Below are 16,343 nucleotides of genomic sequence, written 5' to 3'. Positions count from 1 at the left end.
AGATGTCAGAGGTGAGGGGAAGTAATGTTGCCCTTCTCCAGCCAGTGACCAGTTTTCCAAGTGGTCTGTGACTTGGGTGTCTTCCGCGCTCATGCCGTGATCCGTTACACAGTTGTATTGTCAGAGGCTTAAAGAAGGCGGGCAGGAAGACCACATGAGCAAAGCAGGATGTAAGGCGATAGGGAGAGGAGGGGACTGTGGCAAACTGCAAAGGGCACATGCTATCTTAAGGAGCAGCCCTTTTCCTATCAAGCTAGCTGTTGCCATGTGAGACTCCAGCCCAGAATGGCCAGATCACCTGGGTTTTTTTTTTAAAGAGAAGCCAGAAATCTAGGTTTTCCTGTAAATTCCCCTATTAAAGTAAAACAACAACACAGTTAGGACCTGACCAAGGAGGTCCGTGGCCAGACCCAGCCCACAGATTGCCAGCTTGCGGCCTGTGGTCTCTGTCTCAGTTGAAATGGAGTCGTGAGATCCTTTACTGCCGCTCTCCCGTCTGTGTTTCCAAAGGAAAGTTTGACGACCTGCTCATAAGGCATCAGATCAAGTACCTGGGGCTGATGGAGCACCTGCGCGTGAGACGGGCCGGCTTTGCCTACAGGCGGAAATATGAGCACTTCTTGCAAAGGTAAAGTTTGTTTTGTTGATTGGAAGCGGGTACAAATACCGGCTGCCTGGGGACTCTCGGGGTGTGCTGCTGCATAAAAGGCCAGCCCCCCAGGCAACCGTGTTTGGTTCGTAATTGCTGTAGCCTTGACTCTGATGACTACTAACATTTTAGAGAATAGGAAACTGATTCAGTTAACCTCCTTCCCTTCCTTCCCTTAACCCTGTAACTTCTTGGAGTCCAAGAAGCACAAGGCCAGGGCATAGCCCTGCCACCAGGGCCAGAGCGGGCAGTGCATCACTTGAGGCTACTTCGCTGGGGAAGCCCCTTCCCATGATCACTGTAGGTGCTAGTTTAGTGCCTTCAGTCTGGGACCCATCTTCTTGCCCTCGTGGGCTACCAAGAGAAACAGGTGTAGTAGTGTGAACATAAGTTCATAAGGTTTTAATGATATAATCCCACCACCACCGCAACTCAGATTGCTTGTGCATCAATACTTCACTGGTGCGGAGGCTCTGTGTGAACCTGTGCTACCGAAAAAAAATCAACATATTCTCACACTCTCAAGGGAACCATCCTAAAACGGTTCTTTTTGCGGGTCGCCATGGTTGAGCACGCAGCTTCATATTTTAGCCTGACCCTAAACTGCTTTTGAGCTTCACCTCTATAAAAGCCATGTGCCCGAGCTTATGGTTTTCATCACATTTCTTGCATTTTGCAACTTACATCAAGATCCTGCCCTCTGGAACTTGAGCGTTTTCTAGCGACTCTTAGTTTTAGCCCCTGATTTAGTCATCTCAGATCTTTCTCTACCAAGGATCATGTTTGTTTTTCTCCCATGAGCCTCGTGTCTTGATAAGTAATATCTGCTTATATGCACTTATTAAGTAATCATCTCTTTCTTTACTGTTCCGTTAATGATTTATACGCCTGCTGATACCCTTACGCTGTAACCCCCTATTCTTACCACCCCCACTCCAGCCCGAAGAGTCACTAACCTACTGCTTTATCTACAGATTTCCCTATTCTGGACATTTCGTGTGCATGAGCTCATACAGTATGTGGCCTTTTGTGACTGGTTTCTGTCACTTTCATAGTGTTCTCAAGGTTCATCTCTGCTGTAGGTGCATTGGTACTTCATTCCTTTTTGGGGGTGAATCATATTCCATTGTGTGGATAGATAGACCACATTCTATTTATCCATTATCAGTTGATGGGCATTTGGGTTGTTTCTGCTCGGGCCATTATGAATAATGCTCTTAGGAATGTACATGCATAGGTTTTTATATGGACATGTGTTTTTATCTTGGGAGGCGTGTGCCTATGAGTAGATTACTAGGTTGTATGATAATTCAATGTTTGTTTGAGGAACTACCAGACTATTTGACTTTTCTTTTCTTTTTTTCTTTTTTTTGGGGATTGCCTCCTTTGCACGCTGTGTTTGCTTATCAGCTACTTGTATTTCACTCACCATTTTTACATAGCCATCTTTTCTGAGTCTGACTTGTGGAGATGCCCAGAATCAGCAGCCGCTGCCCGCCCTACCCCTCAAACACATGCACACTGGTGTTCCCATTTTTCCGCATTTTTTGCACTTCGCACATCTTTTTTTTCTACTTTGTTGTTGTCTGAGGCTCCTGCACTCTTTCCATAAATACTAGTAAGCACCTGCTGTGTGCCAGTGCTGTCCTAGGTGCTGAGTAACTGCAGAGGACAGGACAGACCCCTGCCTCATGGGGTTTACTTCCCAGTGGGGGGAGCCTGCTCGCTATAATAAGGATAGAGGAGGTCAGATGGGGATAATGTCTCTGACGGGCAAAATGAATCTGGGGAGGGGAAAGAGGGGCTGGATAGAAGGGTGGAAGGCTTTACCTCTTTAGGTAAGATGTCCAAGAGAGCCTGTTCAAGTGAGGGAGGGAGCCATGAAGGTATTTGGGGACAGTGATCCAGGGAGGAGAGCCTGGAGGTGGGAACTGGGTGGGCTGGAGGACCGGCCAGGAGGCTGGCATGGCTGCAGGCCAGTGGCCCTGGGGGGGGGGGGGGGCTAAAGATGATCGAATGCAGGCACCCTGCCTGGCCTCGCTTCCCTTGATCAGGAAGCAGTTGTAGCTCATGGTCGAAAAGGATGGAACTACCTAGTCCCGCTCTTCCGCGGGTGTGTAAGGCATCTCCTCATCCCCACCTTCTGTCTAGCCCATGTTTGGACAGCTTTGATGACGGGCGCTAGTGATGGGCGTGGCCTGGACAGGCGGGAACGGGGCCTGGGGCCGCACTGTGTTCCCTGGGGTTGGCGTGTCCCTGCGCCCCTGTGCATATGTGGCTGGACCCAGAGTGGTGACCGGGGAGGAACCCGTGACACGCCATGCCTGTCTTCGTTCAGGCAGCTGTAACGAAGTACCGTAGACTGGGGGGTTTACAAACAACAGAAATTTATTTCTCACAGTTTGGGAGACTGTAAATCTGAGCTCGAGATGGCAGCACGGTCATGTTCAGTGAGGACCCTCTTCTGGGTCGCGTGCAGACCACCATTCTCCCGTATCCTTGCACGGGGGAAAGAGGGCGGGGGAGGTCTCTGGGGGCCTCTCTTATAAGGACACTCAGCACACTCATGGAGGCTCCAGTCGCTTGACCTCATCACCTCCCCCACCTCCCGAAGCCCTCACATTGTGGATTAGGATTTCAGCGTGTGAATTTAGGATAGGTGACAACGCATTCAGTCCATTGCCCTTCACGGACTTGCTCATCAAGTATAGTTCCTGGAAAATAAACTCACTTTCTTAAGAGTGTAAAATGCGGCATCCTGGGTGGCTCAGTTGGTTAAGCATCCTACTTCGACTCTAGCCATGATCTCATGGTTTGTGAGTTCGAGCCCTGAGTCGGGCTCTGTGCTGACAGCTCAGAGCCCAGAGCCTGCTTCGGATTCTGTGTCTCCCTCTCTCTCTGCCCCTTCCCTGCTCATACACTGTGTCTCTCTCAAATATAAACATTAAAAAAATTTTTTTAAACAGTGTAAAATGTGATTTTGAAATCGTAAGAACCATGTAATGATATTAAGGGCAAGAGGCATAATAGGAATACCGAAGCTAGCATTTTTTTATTTTGAAGTCTTGGACTGTACCCAGTACTCTCCACAGATGATGTCACTTCAGCCTTGTGACAGCCCCACGAGGAAGGTCGTGTTATTGTTCCTGTGGCACAGGGTGAGGAGGTGAAGTGACTTGTCCAGCTCGAACCCAGAGGGTGTGGTCCTGGTCCAGCGGCTCTGGTTATATAGTTTCTACCCTTGGTCCACAGGCACTTTGAATTCTGTGTTCTCTTATTTCATTATGTTACAGACAACCATGGTTCTGTCTATAGTGACCACATATTAGAAAGGGGTTGTGTTGTATGGTGAAATCAGGTTCTTAAATCAGCATTACGTCCAAAATTACCCTTGAAAAATCCCTCCTCACTCACCAAGCATGGTACCTTTTCTTCCTGGGCTGGACCACGTGTATTTATTCGTTCATTGGCAGACGGACATCTGGTTGTTTCTACCTTTTTTCCATGATGGATAACGACACTGTGAACATTCATGTATGAGCCTGTGTGTGGACGTATGTTTTCGTGTCTCTGCATACGTACTTAGCACTGGAATGGAGTTTCTTGGGTGGAGTGTCTGATGATGTCATTGTTCTATGAAGACAGGCCAAACCCACCCTATTGAAACCGTTTCTCCCTTTTATGTTTCTTGCCAAGTGCATGTTCCTGAATTCAAGGAAGTTGGTTTGATGAGTCGCTAGATTGTGCTGAGTGGCTCCATGCCCCAGCAGAGCACATCCTGAGCTCCGGAGGGGTTGGGGTGGGTGGGTGGGTATGAGGTCCCCGAAGGCTTTCTGGAAGGGCCTCCCCTCTCCCCAGGTACAAGTCCTTGTGCCCAGACACCTGGCCGCACTGGCACGGGCCTCCAGCAGAGGGCGTGGCACGGCTGATCCAGTACATTGGCTACACGCCTGAGGAGTACAAGTTAGGGAGGTAAGTGGCCAAGAAATCCTCATTTAAAAGCTTTATGCATTGAGTCCTATGCGTCCAGAGCCTGGAGATGAATTTTTTTAAGGAATTTACATAGACTTACAAGCAGATACTTCCATCCACTCTAGTTAAATGCAGCTCTATAAACACTGCGTGTACCTGCTCTCCATGTTCTGCTCACACTCAGAACATTGCACAACATTCCTGAAAGCAGCTGAGTGTCCACAATTCAGCTCCATTCTGACACTATCTACCTAAGGTAGCGTCCAATGCCCAAGGTAAGGACTCAGCCTCACCAGACTGTCTACCTCTCCCACCCCCCACTTCAGATGCCAGTTGCAAGTCCCCTTGGTCACCTGTGCTTCTGACGACTGACCCCCTCTTTGGGTTCAACTGATTTGCTAGAGCAGCTCACAAAACTCAGAAAATATTTTATTTGGATCCCTGAGTGGCTCGGTCAGTTGAGCATCCAACATCGGCTCAGGTCATGATCTCATGCGGTTCATGAGTTTGAGCCCCAGGTTGGGCTCACTGTTGTTAGTGCAGAGCCTGCTTCAGAACTTCTGCCCCGCCCCCGTCCCTCCCCAACTTGCGCATGCGCTCTCTCTCTCTCAAAAATAAAAAAGTTTAAAAATAAAACATTTTACTTCCTGGATTTCCCGCTTATTACAAAAAGATGGACCTCGGGGCGCCTGGGTGGCTCAGTTGGTTAAGTGTTCGACTTCAGCTTAGGTCATGATCTCATGGTTCGTGGGTTCAAGCCCTGCATCGGGCTCTGTGCTGACAGCTCAGAGCCTGGAGCCTGCTTCAGATTCTGTGTCTCCCTATCTCTCTGACCCTCCCCTGCTCATGCTGTCTCTCTGTCTCTCTCTCTAGAATAAATAAAAACAGTAAAAAAAATTTATATATATAAAAAAAAGATAGACCTCAAGAACAGCCAGGTGGAAGAGATGCGTAGGGCGGGGTCTAGGGAAGAAGCCTACAGCTGCCAGGCCCTCTCCAGGGGCCTCCTTTTATTTGGGGGGGGGGGAAGGGGGGAGCATATGGAGGCTTCATTACATGGAATGTGCACCATTGATGAAGTCACTGGTCATCAGTTCAACCCCCAGCCCCTCTCCCCTACCTGAACAGGGGGCTACAAGTTCTCAGCCTCTCGTCTCAAGATTGATTTCCCTGGCAACCAGCTCCCATCCTTAGCTTATCCAAGGGGTTTTGCACACATCACTTCCTTAGCATAAACTCGGCTGTGGTGTGGTTGAAAGGGATCTGTTAATAACCAATAAGACACCCATTTCACTTTCCTCACTTTGAAACCATTTCTGGAACAAAGTCCAAAGATGACAAAAAGATGCCCCTATTGCTCTGATTACAAGGGCTTGGGGAGCTGTGACCCTGTAACAGGACAAAGACCAAATATGTATTTTTTTAAATGTTTGTTTATTAATTTGAGAGAGTACGCACAGGGGGAGGGCCAGAGACGCGGAGAGAGAATCTCAAGCAGGCTCCATGCTGTCAGCACGGAGCCCGACCGGGGGCTCAATCTCGGGACTGTGATCAAGAGTCGGACACTTAACCGATGCTTTAACTGACTGAGCCCCTCAGGCGTCTCCAGATACGCATTTATTCTGAATCACAAGGTCACAAGCTGTGAGTGGTTGGAAGGGCTGTGTCACTGCCTGTGGAGGAGGTTAAGTTAGAAAGGAGCACTGTGCTCTGAGTCTCATCCCGGGCTGGCTGCGCCTCTCTGCCTGCAAAAGGAGTTTGCTTGGTCTTGTTATTGTTCAAATGCACACAGGACCTCTCAGAGGGGATATTAGGACTTCTGTGATATGAAAGCTCCTTGGGCATCCCAGCAGGTGGTGTTCTAGAACTCTGAGTACCATAGCCGTGGTTGTCCGTGAGCAGGAGAACTTTTGTACACGTTGGAAGTGTTAGGACAGAACTTAGTCTGTCCTACTAGTCATTTTGGTCAGGGTTAATTTGGTGGTAGGGAGCAGTGCCCAAGGGTATAGACGGGCATTCCCAGGCCACAGAGAATCCAGCTCTGAGATCTCTGCCTTTGAATCTCTCAGGGGCTTTGCCTGCCAACTCCTGATTCCCACTCTAATACATAGATAGCCCTCTGTGCCCCCCTGGTCCCTTTCCATCCTTACACTTCTGTCCTAAGACCTGCTTCTCATTTCTGGTGACTCGTGACCTTCCTTGGCTTGTGGTTGCTTCCCTCCAGTCTCTGCTGCTGTCTTCACATGAACTTCCCTGGGTCTGTGTGTCCCTTTCTGTCTCTGAGATGCACACACACATTGGATTTAGGTGAACCCTAATTCTGTATGATCACCTCTCAGTCCCTACCTTGATGACGTCTGCACAGACCCTATATCCAGATAAGATCACATTCTGAGGTTCTGGTGAGGGGCCACGATTCAAGCCAGCCAACTAATCACGACAATAGTGTTTTCTTTCTCTTCTAGAACCAAAATATTCATTCGTTTCCCCAGAACTCTGTTTGCTACCGAAGATGCCTTTGAATTTAGTAAACATCAATTAGGTACGTGTTTTTTTTTTTCTGTCCTGATTTCTGTAGAATGTGAAATGAACACATTTCATTGAGTTACATCTCTCATGGAAAAAGCACATGCTTGGGAAGCCCAGAATGAGAACACATAGATTTATGTGACTTAATGCGGGTTTGGGGGGCAGTCATGGATGTACACGGAAACTTACATGCTGGATTGCCGCCCCGGTTGTTAGGACCCAAACCTCACATGAAGCTTTGAATGCCTGGTTCATGTCAGTATCTGATGCTGGAAGGTGTCGCCTCAAAGCCTGCAGCCACGGGGGCGGGCAGTGGGCGTGAACAGTGAATGAGAAAAATTCTGGGGTGGAGGCTGGGGGTGCAAAAAAATTTAAAAACTACTGGAGTGGAGGGGGCTTCCCCCCCTTGAAATCTCAACTGGTCTGTGGAGACGACCCTGCTGGGTATACCTGGGTGCTTGCCGTGTGCCAGGTGCGTATAAGTCCTCTGCCCTCAGGACCTCGCTGTGCTCCTAGAACTAACCTATGCAGCCGTGTGATCTCCACTTGGCATTCAGGGAGACTGAGGCCCCAGAAGTCGGGAACTTGCTGAAGGCTGCACGGCTAGTAGGCAGCGGAGCTGGGGTTTGGACACGGGTCTGCCTGCCTTCAGGACCTGGGCTTGTAACCACTGTTTTTTGGACCCTGACAGCAGTGGGCACCAATCCTGGGACCTGGTTTCTGGGTGGGTGCTGGCTGCAGGTGGGAGGGGGGGCGGGGGAGGAAACTCTGCGTTTCTAACCAGCCCCCAGGCTTGGCTTGTGTTGGGAACTCGGTCCCCAGGTAGAGGGAGGTGGAGGGAGCAGCTCAAGGGCGAGCATGCCTGTGGTCCTACATCCCTGGGTTCACGTTCCTCTTTTAGTACCTGCGCTGCTCACACCCCATGGGCATCTCCACCGCCTGAGCTTGCACACCCATTGGTGGCATGCGCTTGACACCTGGTCTTGTAGGGTGGGGGTGAGGATGAAATACAGAGCCTGGCACAGAACGGGGGGCCAGCAGGCTCCCAGCAGAAAGACAGGGGTGGGAAGCTCTAACCGCTGAGTCTGTTCTTTACCTTGGGGTGGGGGGGAGGAAAGAGGGAGGGAGGGCAGGTCCCTCCTCCTCCCGTCTCTGCACTGGTCCCAGTCAGCTCTGCACTGCACACCCCAGGACTGCTTCTGACCCGCCCTTGGAAAAGTGCCACCACTCAGGTGCACGATCGAAAGCCCTTTCACCAAAATTTTTGTTTTGTTTTAAGTTGCAAGAATCCAAGCCACGTACAAAGCCTGCCTAGAAAGGAGAGCGTACGTGAGAAAGAGACACGCAGGTAAGAATTTAATCAGAAGCGTGCCCGTCTGCAGTGAGCCAGAGCTCTGCGGTCTCCCTCATGTGAGCTGCATCTGAACCCAGGCCCCTTTGTGGCTTCTCTCCCCTTGCTCATCCTTGAAACCTCGGGGGTGTCTTGTCTTTATTCTGTCGACCCGAGACTGTAACAGAGTGGCCCCTAGTCCTCCCCACGGACATGGTTTATTTGACTCACAGTGTGTGTATGTTTAAAGAAGAGGTTTTTTTAAAAGAATGCTCACACCACGAGTACCCTGGGAACCTCCAGTCCCTTCCCAACCCCACCCCCCGCTTTGAAATTTCACATTTCTCATTGCTTTGTTTTCCTCTGTAGCTTTACCATCTATGGGATGCATCTCCAAACAACAGATTTATTGGCTAGCACATTTGGGACTTCATAAGATTATGCTGTTTATATTTTTAGGGATGTTTTTGTTTCTGACATTCAACCAGTCGATGTGTGTAGGTTTGGTCACTGACTGTCACAGATGCATAGGATTGCACCGTATCGCACGTTGGCAAACTTTCCTAAAGGCCAGATGGTACTATAGACTTGGGGGGTCACCTGGCCTCGGTCACGGCCACTCAGCTCTGACATTGTAGCAGGAAGGTATTTTAGGCAAGACGTAAATAAACGGGCAATAAACTTTTATTTATAAAACAGATGGCCCGTGCGCTGTAGTTTGTCGATCCCTATGCTGTATGAGCACTCCAAAATTCAGCCATCCTGCGGATGGATACTTGAGATGTTCCCATTGTTTTTTTTAACAGAAAACGGTGCTGCTATGAGGAATACAAGAAAACTTTCTTGTTGTTTTTTTAAAATCTGAGTAACTGAACAAGATCTGCGAAGCATTTAAACGTTGGGAAACAAGCCAGAGATCTGGGGTCCCAATGTATGTATCTCAATTTTTAAGTGGAGACAACTTAAAGCACATACGCCAGTTGAGGCAGCAATAAGACTAACATGTTCCTCAGGCTGGGGGAAACTCTGATCTCCTCCCCGCACCCCTGGGGCTCCTCTGTCACCCCAGTTCCGATGTCTGAACCGCCCCCCACACCCTCCGTAAGAACTGGTAACACTCCTCACCTTTCCATGGTGCATGGTGGGTGTCCGGATGTTTGTGGAGTGGATGAATGATTTTGGAAAAAAACCCTTCGTATTTACATGTGATTGTGCTCGCCTTCTAATGCCGGCAGTGAACTCTTTCAGCCATCAGACTTGAAGCCCACTGGCGCGGGGCCCTGGCTCGGAAGCTGGCCAAAAGGAGAAAGTGGGCTGTGCGGACCGTAAGAAAGTGAGTTCTCTGCAGAAGGTGGTCGCAGACTTGGCTGAGTTCTTGGCCCATCTTCCCTTCAGGGTGTCAGCCCCTAAGATTTCAGTGCCATGGCTTTCCTCTGAGCTCCCTAATGTGACAGTGACCATGATTCAGTACGCTTATCGGTTTCTATTAGTTCAAAAGTCACAAGGTCAGCTGCCTTCCAATGCCAGGCAGGTAAAAGTGAATTTCATGAGCTGGGTTAAAATAATGAGGCATGGTCGGGACTGCAGCTAACTTTGGGGAGCTCAGTCCTCTTCAGAGGGGCAGTCACCACTCCAGCTGACTGCTGCCTTGGAGAAATGCCACCTTAGTGTTGCCACGTCTCCCCGCCCCTTCCCAAGGAAAGCTGGAAATCTGGCTTTCATGTCCTATTTCCCAATATTGTTGCTAGCAGCTAATCCAAACCACTGAAAGCAAACCAGAGATAGTGTGCGTGAAATAGAACCCATCTTTGGGGGCAGATCCGACCTGTGGGCTACGTCACCATAGCCCCACGTGGGGACCAAAACAATCTGTACCAGTTTGGTCTCCTTTGCAAAGAGGTGGAGAGAGAGCCCAAGTCTCCGTGAAGAAATGGGCCAGGAAACTAACCCAAACCGCTGGCTCCTTTAGGTTCATAAAGGGATTCATCAACCGCAACAAGCCCCTCTGCCCAGACAACGAGGAGTTTATCGTGTTCGTGCGGAAGAATTACATCTTGAATCTTCGGTATCACGTCCCAAAGAACGTCTTGGACAAGAGCTGGCTGAGGCCTCCTGGCATCTTAGAAAACGTGAGGATGACGCAAAAATTCTTGTTGCACGTGACCCGGGCAGTGACGGGTCTCAGCTTGTGTATCTTTGTGCCACCTCCCTTGGCTTGAAAGGCTTTAGGGAAGCACTTCTATGCAAGGCTGTCACACGAGAAATATTACTCTTAATTTGTACCCTCAAGCTAATGCAGACTTGTTAGCACAGAGCATTTCCAAATAGCACTGTCCTTGGTGTAGCCTTTCCGGTGGCTTGTAATGACAGTCACCTAGAACAGCATTTCTCAAAAGAAGGTCTGAGGATCCTGTGTCTGGAGCACAGTGGGGGCGTGTGTCAGATCCTGGGCCCCAGGCCAGGTCCCCTGAGCAGTTCTTAGAGTCTTTTCTTAGCCAGGTCCTCGGGTGACTCAAACACCTTCAAGTTCAAGAAGCAGGAGCTTAGCAACAGTGAGAATGTAATGCAAGATTGGAAGATTAGTTGCTTTCTCGGACTTTAAGATACTAAGGCTATACAGGGGCAGCTGGGTGGCTCAGTCAGTTAAGCATCCAAGTCTTGGTTTCAGCTCAAGTCATGATTTTGAGGTTCATGGGATTAGACCCTGCATCAGGCTTTGTGCTGACAGCGAGGAGCCTGCTTGGGATTCTCTCTCTCTCTTTTTCTCTCTCTCCCCTCCTTCCCCCCCCCTCCTCCCTCCCCCTCTCTTCCTCTCTCCTCCCCCCCCCCCCGCCCTTCCCCACCACTCACGCTTGCTCACTCACTCTCAAAATAAACTATTGAAAAAATAAATACTAATGCTGTACTTGAAATCAGACTGAACTCAACTTGCTTCCAGAGCTGTCTTGGTGGCCACAGCCCAAGACTGGATCTGAGTGAGGCGGGTGGGACACAGGTGCGTTCTCCACACAGGCCTCGGATCTCCTCAGGAAAATGTGCACAAGGAACCTGGTTCGGAAGTACTGTCGTGGGATCACGGCCGAGAGGAAAGCACTGGTAGGGACGGGAGCCCGGGCATGCGGCGAGGTGCTGGAGGGTGGGGGCGGGCCGCGCTTGCCCACCGTCTCACCCGGGAGCCAGGGGTCACCCTGGGCCCATGCCCCCTGCATGTGCTGGGGATCAAACACAAGGACTTAGGACAGAACCCCTTGTTCAAGGACAGATGTTGTGAGTGGTGCTGCTCACATTGTTGCCGTGGGGACACCACCCAGAGGGGTCCTGCATGGCCCTTCTCTGTTGGGGGGTTTTATGCTTGTCTGCAGGTCTGTAAAGCACTAGAGAGGCCTATCTTAGGGTCTCACAATCTCTGTTGTAATCACTCCACTCTGTGAGCAGAGCAGAGCAGAGGTGCCAGATGCCACGTATCAATGGATGGCGCAGCCATGCCGCAAAACCCATACACACTTAGAAATCACTGGATCTGGCCCCCAGGTTGGAGTTTGCAGACCTCTGACCTAGGAGGAGGAAATGCTCTCTGAAATTCTGAAAATTCTCCTGCTGGGAAGGGAGTATAAGAGACCAGCATGAAGCGTTAGCTCCGGTCACTGCCAGTATAGTTTTTAGGGGTATTTTGGCCAAAACCCGGCATGTGCTGTGATTTGTGGGCAGAGGTATGACAAGGCTCCTACAGCTTATCATGGAAAGTGAGCGGTGCCGTGGACCTAAGGGGTCTCTGTCCCGAGGAGCCTCATGGCTACTGCTTTTGTGCTTTCCTCCCTCTCTTACCAGATGGAGCAAAAGGTGGTTACAAGTGAACTATTCCGGGGGAAGAAAGAAGGCTATGCAGAGGCCTTAAACCAGCCCTTTGCCCACAGTCGGATCGGTAAGTACATTTTTCTATTCGTGTGCTCGGTTAGAGGCTCAGAAGGAGATGCCTGACTCCGTAGCGTTTTCTGACCACAGCCGAGGTCTTGGTCACAGAGAGATGTAAACCCAGCAGGTACGAGGGGTTCTTGCACCATGACGGTGTTTAGTGATGATTCGCTATGCTCTGGTTCCTTCCCCAGATGAAGGAGACATAAATCCCAAAGTACTTCAGCTCATCAGCCATGAGAAAATCCAGGTAGGGAAGTGGTGTGCCCTTGCGTCAGTGTGAGAACAGGGTCTGTCTTCTGAGTGTCTGGAAGCGCTGTTTAAATGCAGGCGTGCGAGTCTGTTAGGCGTCTGGCTCCTGATTCCGGCTCGGGTTATGATCTCATGATTGTGGAGACTGAGCCCTGCGCGGGGCTCTACACTGACAGCGTGGAGCCTGCCTGGGATTCTCTCTCTTTGACCCTCCCCCCACTTGCATGTTTTCTCTCTCAAAATAAACATTAAAAAAAATAATAAATGCAAGAGTGCGTGGGGGTGGGCCGGGCTCAAACTGTGATGCTCTGGGTATTTTTTTTAAGTTTATTTATTTATTTTGAGAGAGACAAAGACAACATGAGTGGGGGAGGGGCAGAGAGGGAGGCAGAGAATCCCAAGGAGGCTCAGTTGTCAGCACAGAGCCTGATGCAGGGCTCAAACCATGAGATCAAGACCTGAGCTGAAACCAAGAGTTGGATGCTTAACCGACTGAGCCACGCAGGTGCCCCCGGGATGCTCTGGGTATTAACAAAGACTGTGGGGCCCTCACGACCACCAGGTACCTATTGGCCGTTCTTACGGTCCTTGTCTGTCACCCTAGGAACTGGGTTGGGTTTTTCTATGAAATCGAGTGAAACACAGCCATGAACTGAATCGCTGAATATCCCCTATTGGAAGCAGGGTGGCAGGGTGCCGATGTGGGCGTCACAACTCAGTGGCTGTGTGCCATATGGGCAGGTTACTTAAGCTCTTGCGGCCTTCGTCCTTCTGTAGGTGGGGATGGCGGGGTCATGGAGAGGCCCAAGGGGTCCGTGGCGGGAGGCGCCATGTGGGAACACCTCCTTAGTTGAGCCTCTCTCTGAGTGCGGGAAGGAAGGAACTGAGCGCTCCATCCACCCCCTCCCTCCATGAAGTCACCTTCCCCTCATGGTGACAGTAACCTCCTTGCAGTACGGTATCCCGGTCATTAAATATGACAGGAAGGGCTTTAGGGCGCGGCAGCGACAGCTCCTCCTCACGCAGAAAGCAGCTTACGTGGTGGAACTTGCCAAAATCAAGCAGAAAATAGTGTACTCAACACTCAAAGGTAAGAAGCTGGCCATCTTGTGACTTTTCGTGGGGTCGACTTAAGCTTCTGGGCACACCAGGTAAGGAAGACACCCTCCAGTGGAAGATGAAGTATGGGGGGCCCATGAAGCCTGGGGGCTGCCGGGGCCTGGCCTGTGCCTCTCTTTTTGGCAAAACATCAATGGCCACCCCTTCGCTCCAGTATCCAGCTTGCACAACCGTCCCCTTCTCCGGTGTCTCGTGTTGTATTCTGAGCACAGCCCTTCACAGCCTCGCGGCATGCTGATGGCCGGAGCTTGCCCTCCTTCCTGCTGGGCCCAGCTGGGAGGGGCAGGGTGTGGGGCTGGGGCACCCCCAGGCACGCTGCCTGTTTTTTTCTGTATTGATGTCAAGTCGTCAGGTTCCTGGTCCCTAACTCTGGATCTGTCTTAAGGTGTCTCTACTAGCAGCCTCAGTGACGGAATCTTGGTCATTCACGTTTCACCAGAGGACAACAAACAAAAGGTGATTGCCGGCCACCCGTCTCTGCTGACCGAGGGAAACCAGTGCCACAGATTTGGTTGCCCGTCGCACAGCCTTGGTAGTGGAGAGTGTCTTGTTTTGAGCCACTGCTCCTGGGGCGCCTGGGTGGCTCAGTTGGTGGAGTATCCGACTTTGGCTCAGGTCATGATCTCATGGTTCGTGAGTTTAAGCCCCGCATCAGGCTCTGTACTGACAGCTCAGAACCTGGAGCCTACTTTGGATTGTGTCTCCCTCTCTCTGCCTCTCCCCTGCTCATGCATACTCTGTCTCTGTCTCTGTCTCACAAATAAAAATTAAAAAACTTGTAAGCCACTGCTCCTGGAACAGCCGTGTCTCCTCCTCAGGGGGATGCCGTCTTACAGTGTGAACACGTATTCGAAGCCGTTACTAAGCTCATCATGCTGGCGAAGAGGGGGAACATTGTCAGTGTTGTTCAGGGGAGGTAGGTGGTTTTCCCTAGCGATCGCTCGTTCACATGGAGAACCGTGGTCTCACAGCCCAGGTCTCCCAAGAAGGCCTCATGCTGTCACGGAGGGAAAGGTGGGCCTCTGGGCCAGGGCAGGTGACAGCCACACCTGTTGATGCTTCTTGTTGGGGACAGTTGGCTGAACACGGTGGGTCTGAGCATGGCAGGCTGCCTTTCTGCTGCCGAGGCTCCTATTAGGTCTCAAGTCACTGTAACCTCATGAGCAAATCCGTATGTGCGAGATGGGGGTGGGGGTGGGGGGTTGGCTCTGCTGGATTGCAGAGGGGAGACCGCCCCCCATGAGAGTTTCAGCAGGACCCTGTGTGGGTGGTTCTTCAGACACCAAATTAGCCCCCTGAAGGACTGAACATGCTAAAGTGATTTGAGAATAACCGCAGGATTGTGGGAAGTTTCTCAGTTACGGAAACGGTGGTCTTTTGGGCACTCAAATACGCAATAAAACGCTAATGAAACAGGAATTTGATCTTGAAACCAGGAACGTAGCACGAGTGAGTTTCTTCTGTAGACCAGAGGCAAAACAGAGAATGTGAGTAGTTGATGATCTTGTGCACTTTCAGTTTACAGTTTTATATTAGCCCTGGAAAAGAAGGCACGATCGTGTTCGACACGGGACCGGAAGAACAAATCTATAAAGCTAAAAACGGACAGTTAACAGTGGTGAGTTGGGGGTGGGAGGGTGTGGGCAGTCGGACATGAGCACAGAGACTGCTCATTTCTCCATTCTCGATTCTGGATCAGAACAACAAGATATGGATACCTACAGTACAGATTCGCACACTGAATGAAAAGGGGGAAAAAAGCAAGTTCACCTCCCATTTTTGAGTGTTAGTGAACATGAACTTGACATTAAATCCTCGGCTTCAAATGTCGAAGCCACCTTTTCACGGCATGGTGAAGGCCTTATGCCTGATCACAGTGGTTTTCAATTGTGTTTCCAACCCTGGAGTTTCCTGTGAGCTTCAAAAGGTACCAGTGCCTGAGTCTCAGCCCTGGACACTGTGATGGGATTGGCGGGGGCGTGGCGAGGGCTTTGGAATGTGAGCACTCTCAGATCTGATAGAACCCAGCTGGGGTGCTCCATGCTCCGTCCTCCCTGCCATGTCCCACCAGGCTGGGCTGGGCCTCTCCACCGTCCTCACCGGCAAGTAGTACACAGAGCTTAGTATGATCCAATTTTGCTAGGCGATAACCTATTAAACCTTGAGCCTGCTCGGGTTTTGAGATGTACTTTGTGTATGTACCCAGTATTCTTAGTTGATACAAATGAATGAGGAAATAGTCTGTTTAAATCTTGTACCTGTTTAAATCTATAACCCCTTAACTGAAACTGTGGGGGGGGGGGTTAAATAGTACACAAAAGGCTAGAATTGCCCCTAAACTCCTTCAGGGAGAAGTTAAAATCTTTAAGCACTATTTTGGATGTGAACCATTTCAGTGTACGTGCTATCTTAGGGGTGTGACCTTTAGGAATAATTCTGTCCTGAGCGTCCCAGGGCCTGTCTGCCTCGGGCTGAAGAGGGCAAGCAGCCTGAGTGAATCCTTGTCTAGACCCTTTGCCTGGAGTCAGGTGGGGCTGGCCTCTCCAAGCTGGTCCTCACCCACCGCCCCTCTGTGGACCA

At 50.5% G+C, this 16,343-nt stretch overlaps 1 protein-coding gene across 1 annotated transcript in view; it reads left to right on the top strand.

The window, feature by feature from the left end:
* The window catches only part of MYO1H (myosin IH), a 44,987-nt gene extending 29,114 nt beyond the window's left edge, over positions 1–15,873 (top strand). The window contains exons 18-31 of the mRNA XM_029921613.1: positions 511–628; positions 4,508–4,621; positions 7,087–7,163; positions 8,430–8,498; positions 9,729–9,813; positions 10,450–10,609; positions 11,493–11,576; positions 12,309–12,402; positions 12,587–12,642; positions 13,599–13,734; positions 14,149–14,219; positions 14,582–14,679; positions 15,282–15,381; positions 15,835–15,873. Coding sequence (XP_029777473.1) covers positions 511–628; positions 4,508–4,621; positions 7,087–7,163; positions 8,430–8,498; positions 9,729–9,813; positions 10,450–10,609; positions 11,493–11,576; positions 12,309–12,402; positions 12,587–12,642; positions 13,599–13,734; positions 14,149–14,219; positions 14,582–14,679; positions 15,282–15,381; positions 15,835–15,873 — 1,301 coding nt within the window. The remainder of the gene's footprint in view (positions 1–510; positions 629–4,507; positions 4,622–7,086; positions 7,164–8,429; positions 8,499–9,728; positions 9,814–10,449; positions 10,610–11,492; positions 11,577–12,308; positions 12,403–12,586; positions 12,643–13,598; positions 13,735–14,148; positions 14,220–14,581; positions 14,680–15,281; positions 15,382–15,834) is intronic.
* Positions 15,874–16,343: the final 470 nt, after the last annotated feature.

Source organism: Suricata suricatta, chromosome 14 (assembly GCF_006229205.1).
Source record: "Suricata suricatta isolate VVHF042 chromosome 14, meerkat_22Aug2017_6uvM2_HiC, whole genome shotgun sequence".
Taxonomy (NCBI): domain Eukaryota; kingdom Metazoa; phylum Chordata; class Mammalia; order Carnivora; family Herpestidae; genus Suricata; species Suricata suricatta.
This window is presented reverse-complemented; position numbering and strand designations above follow the sequence as displayed.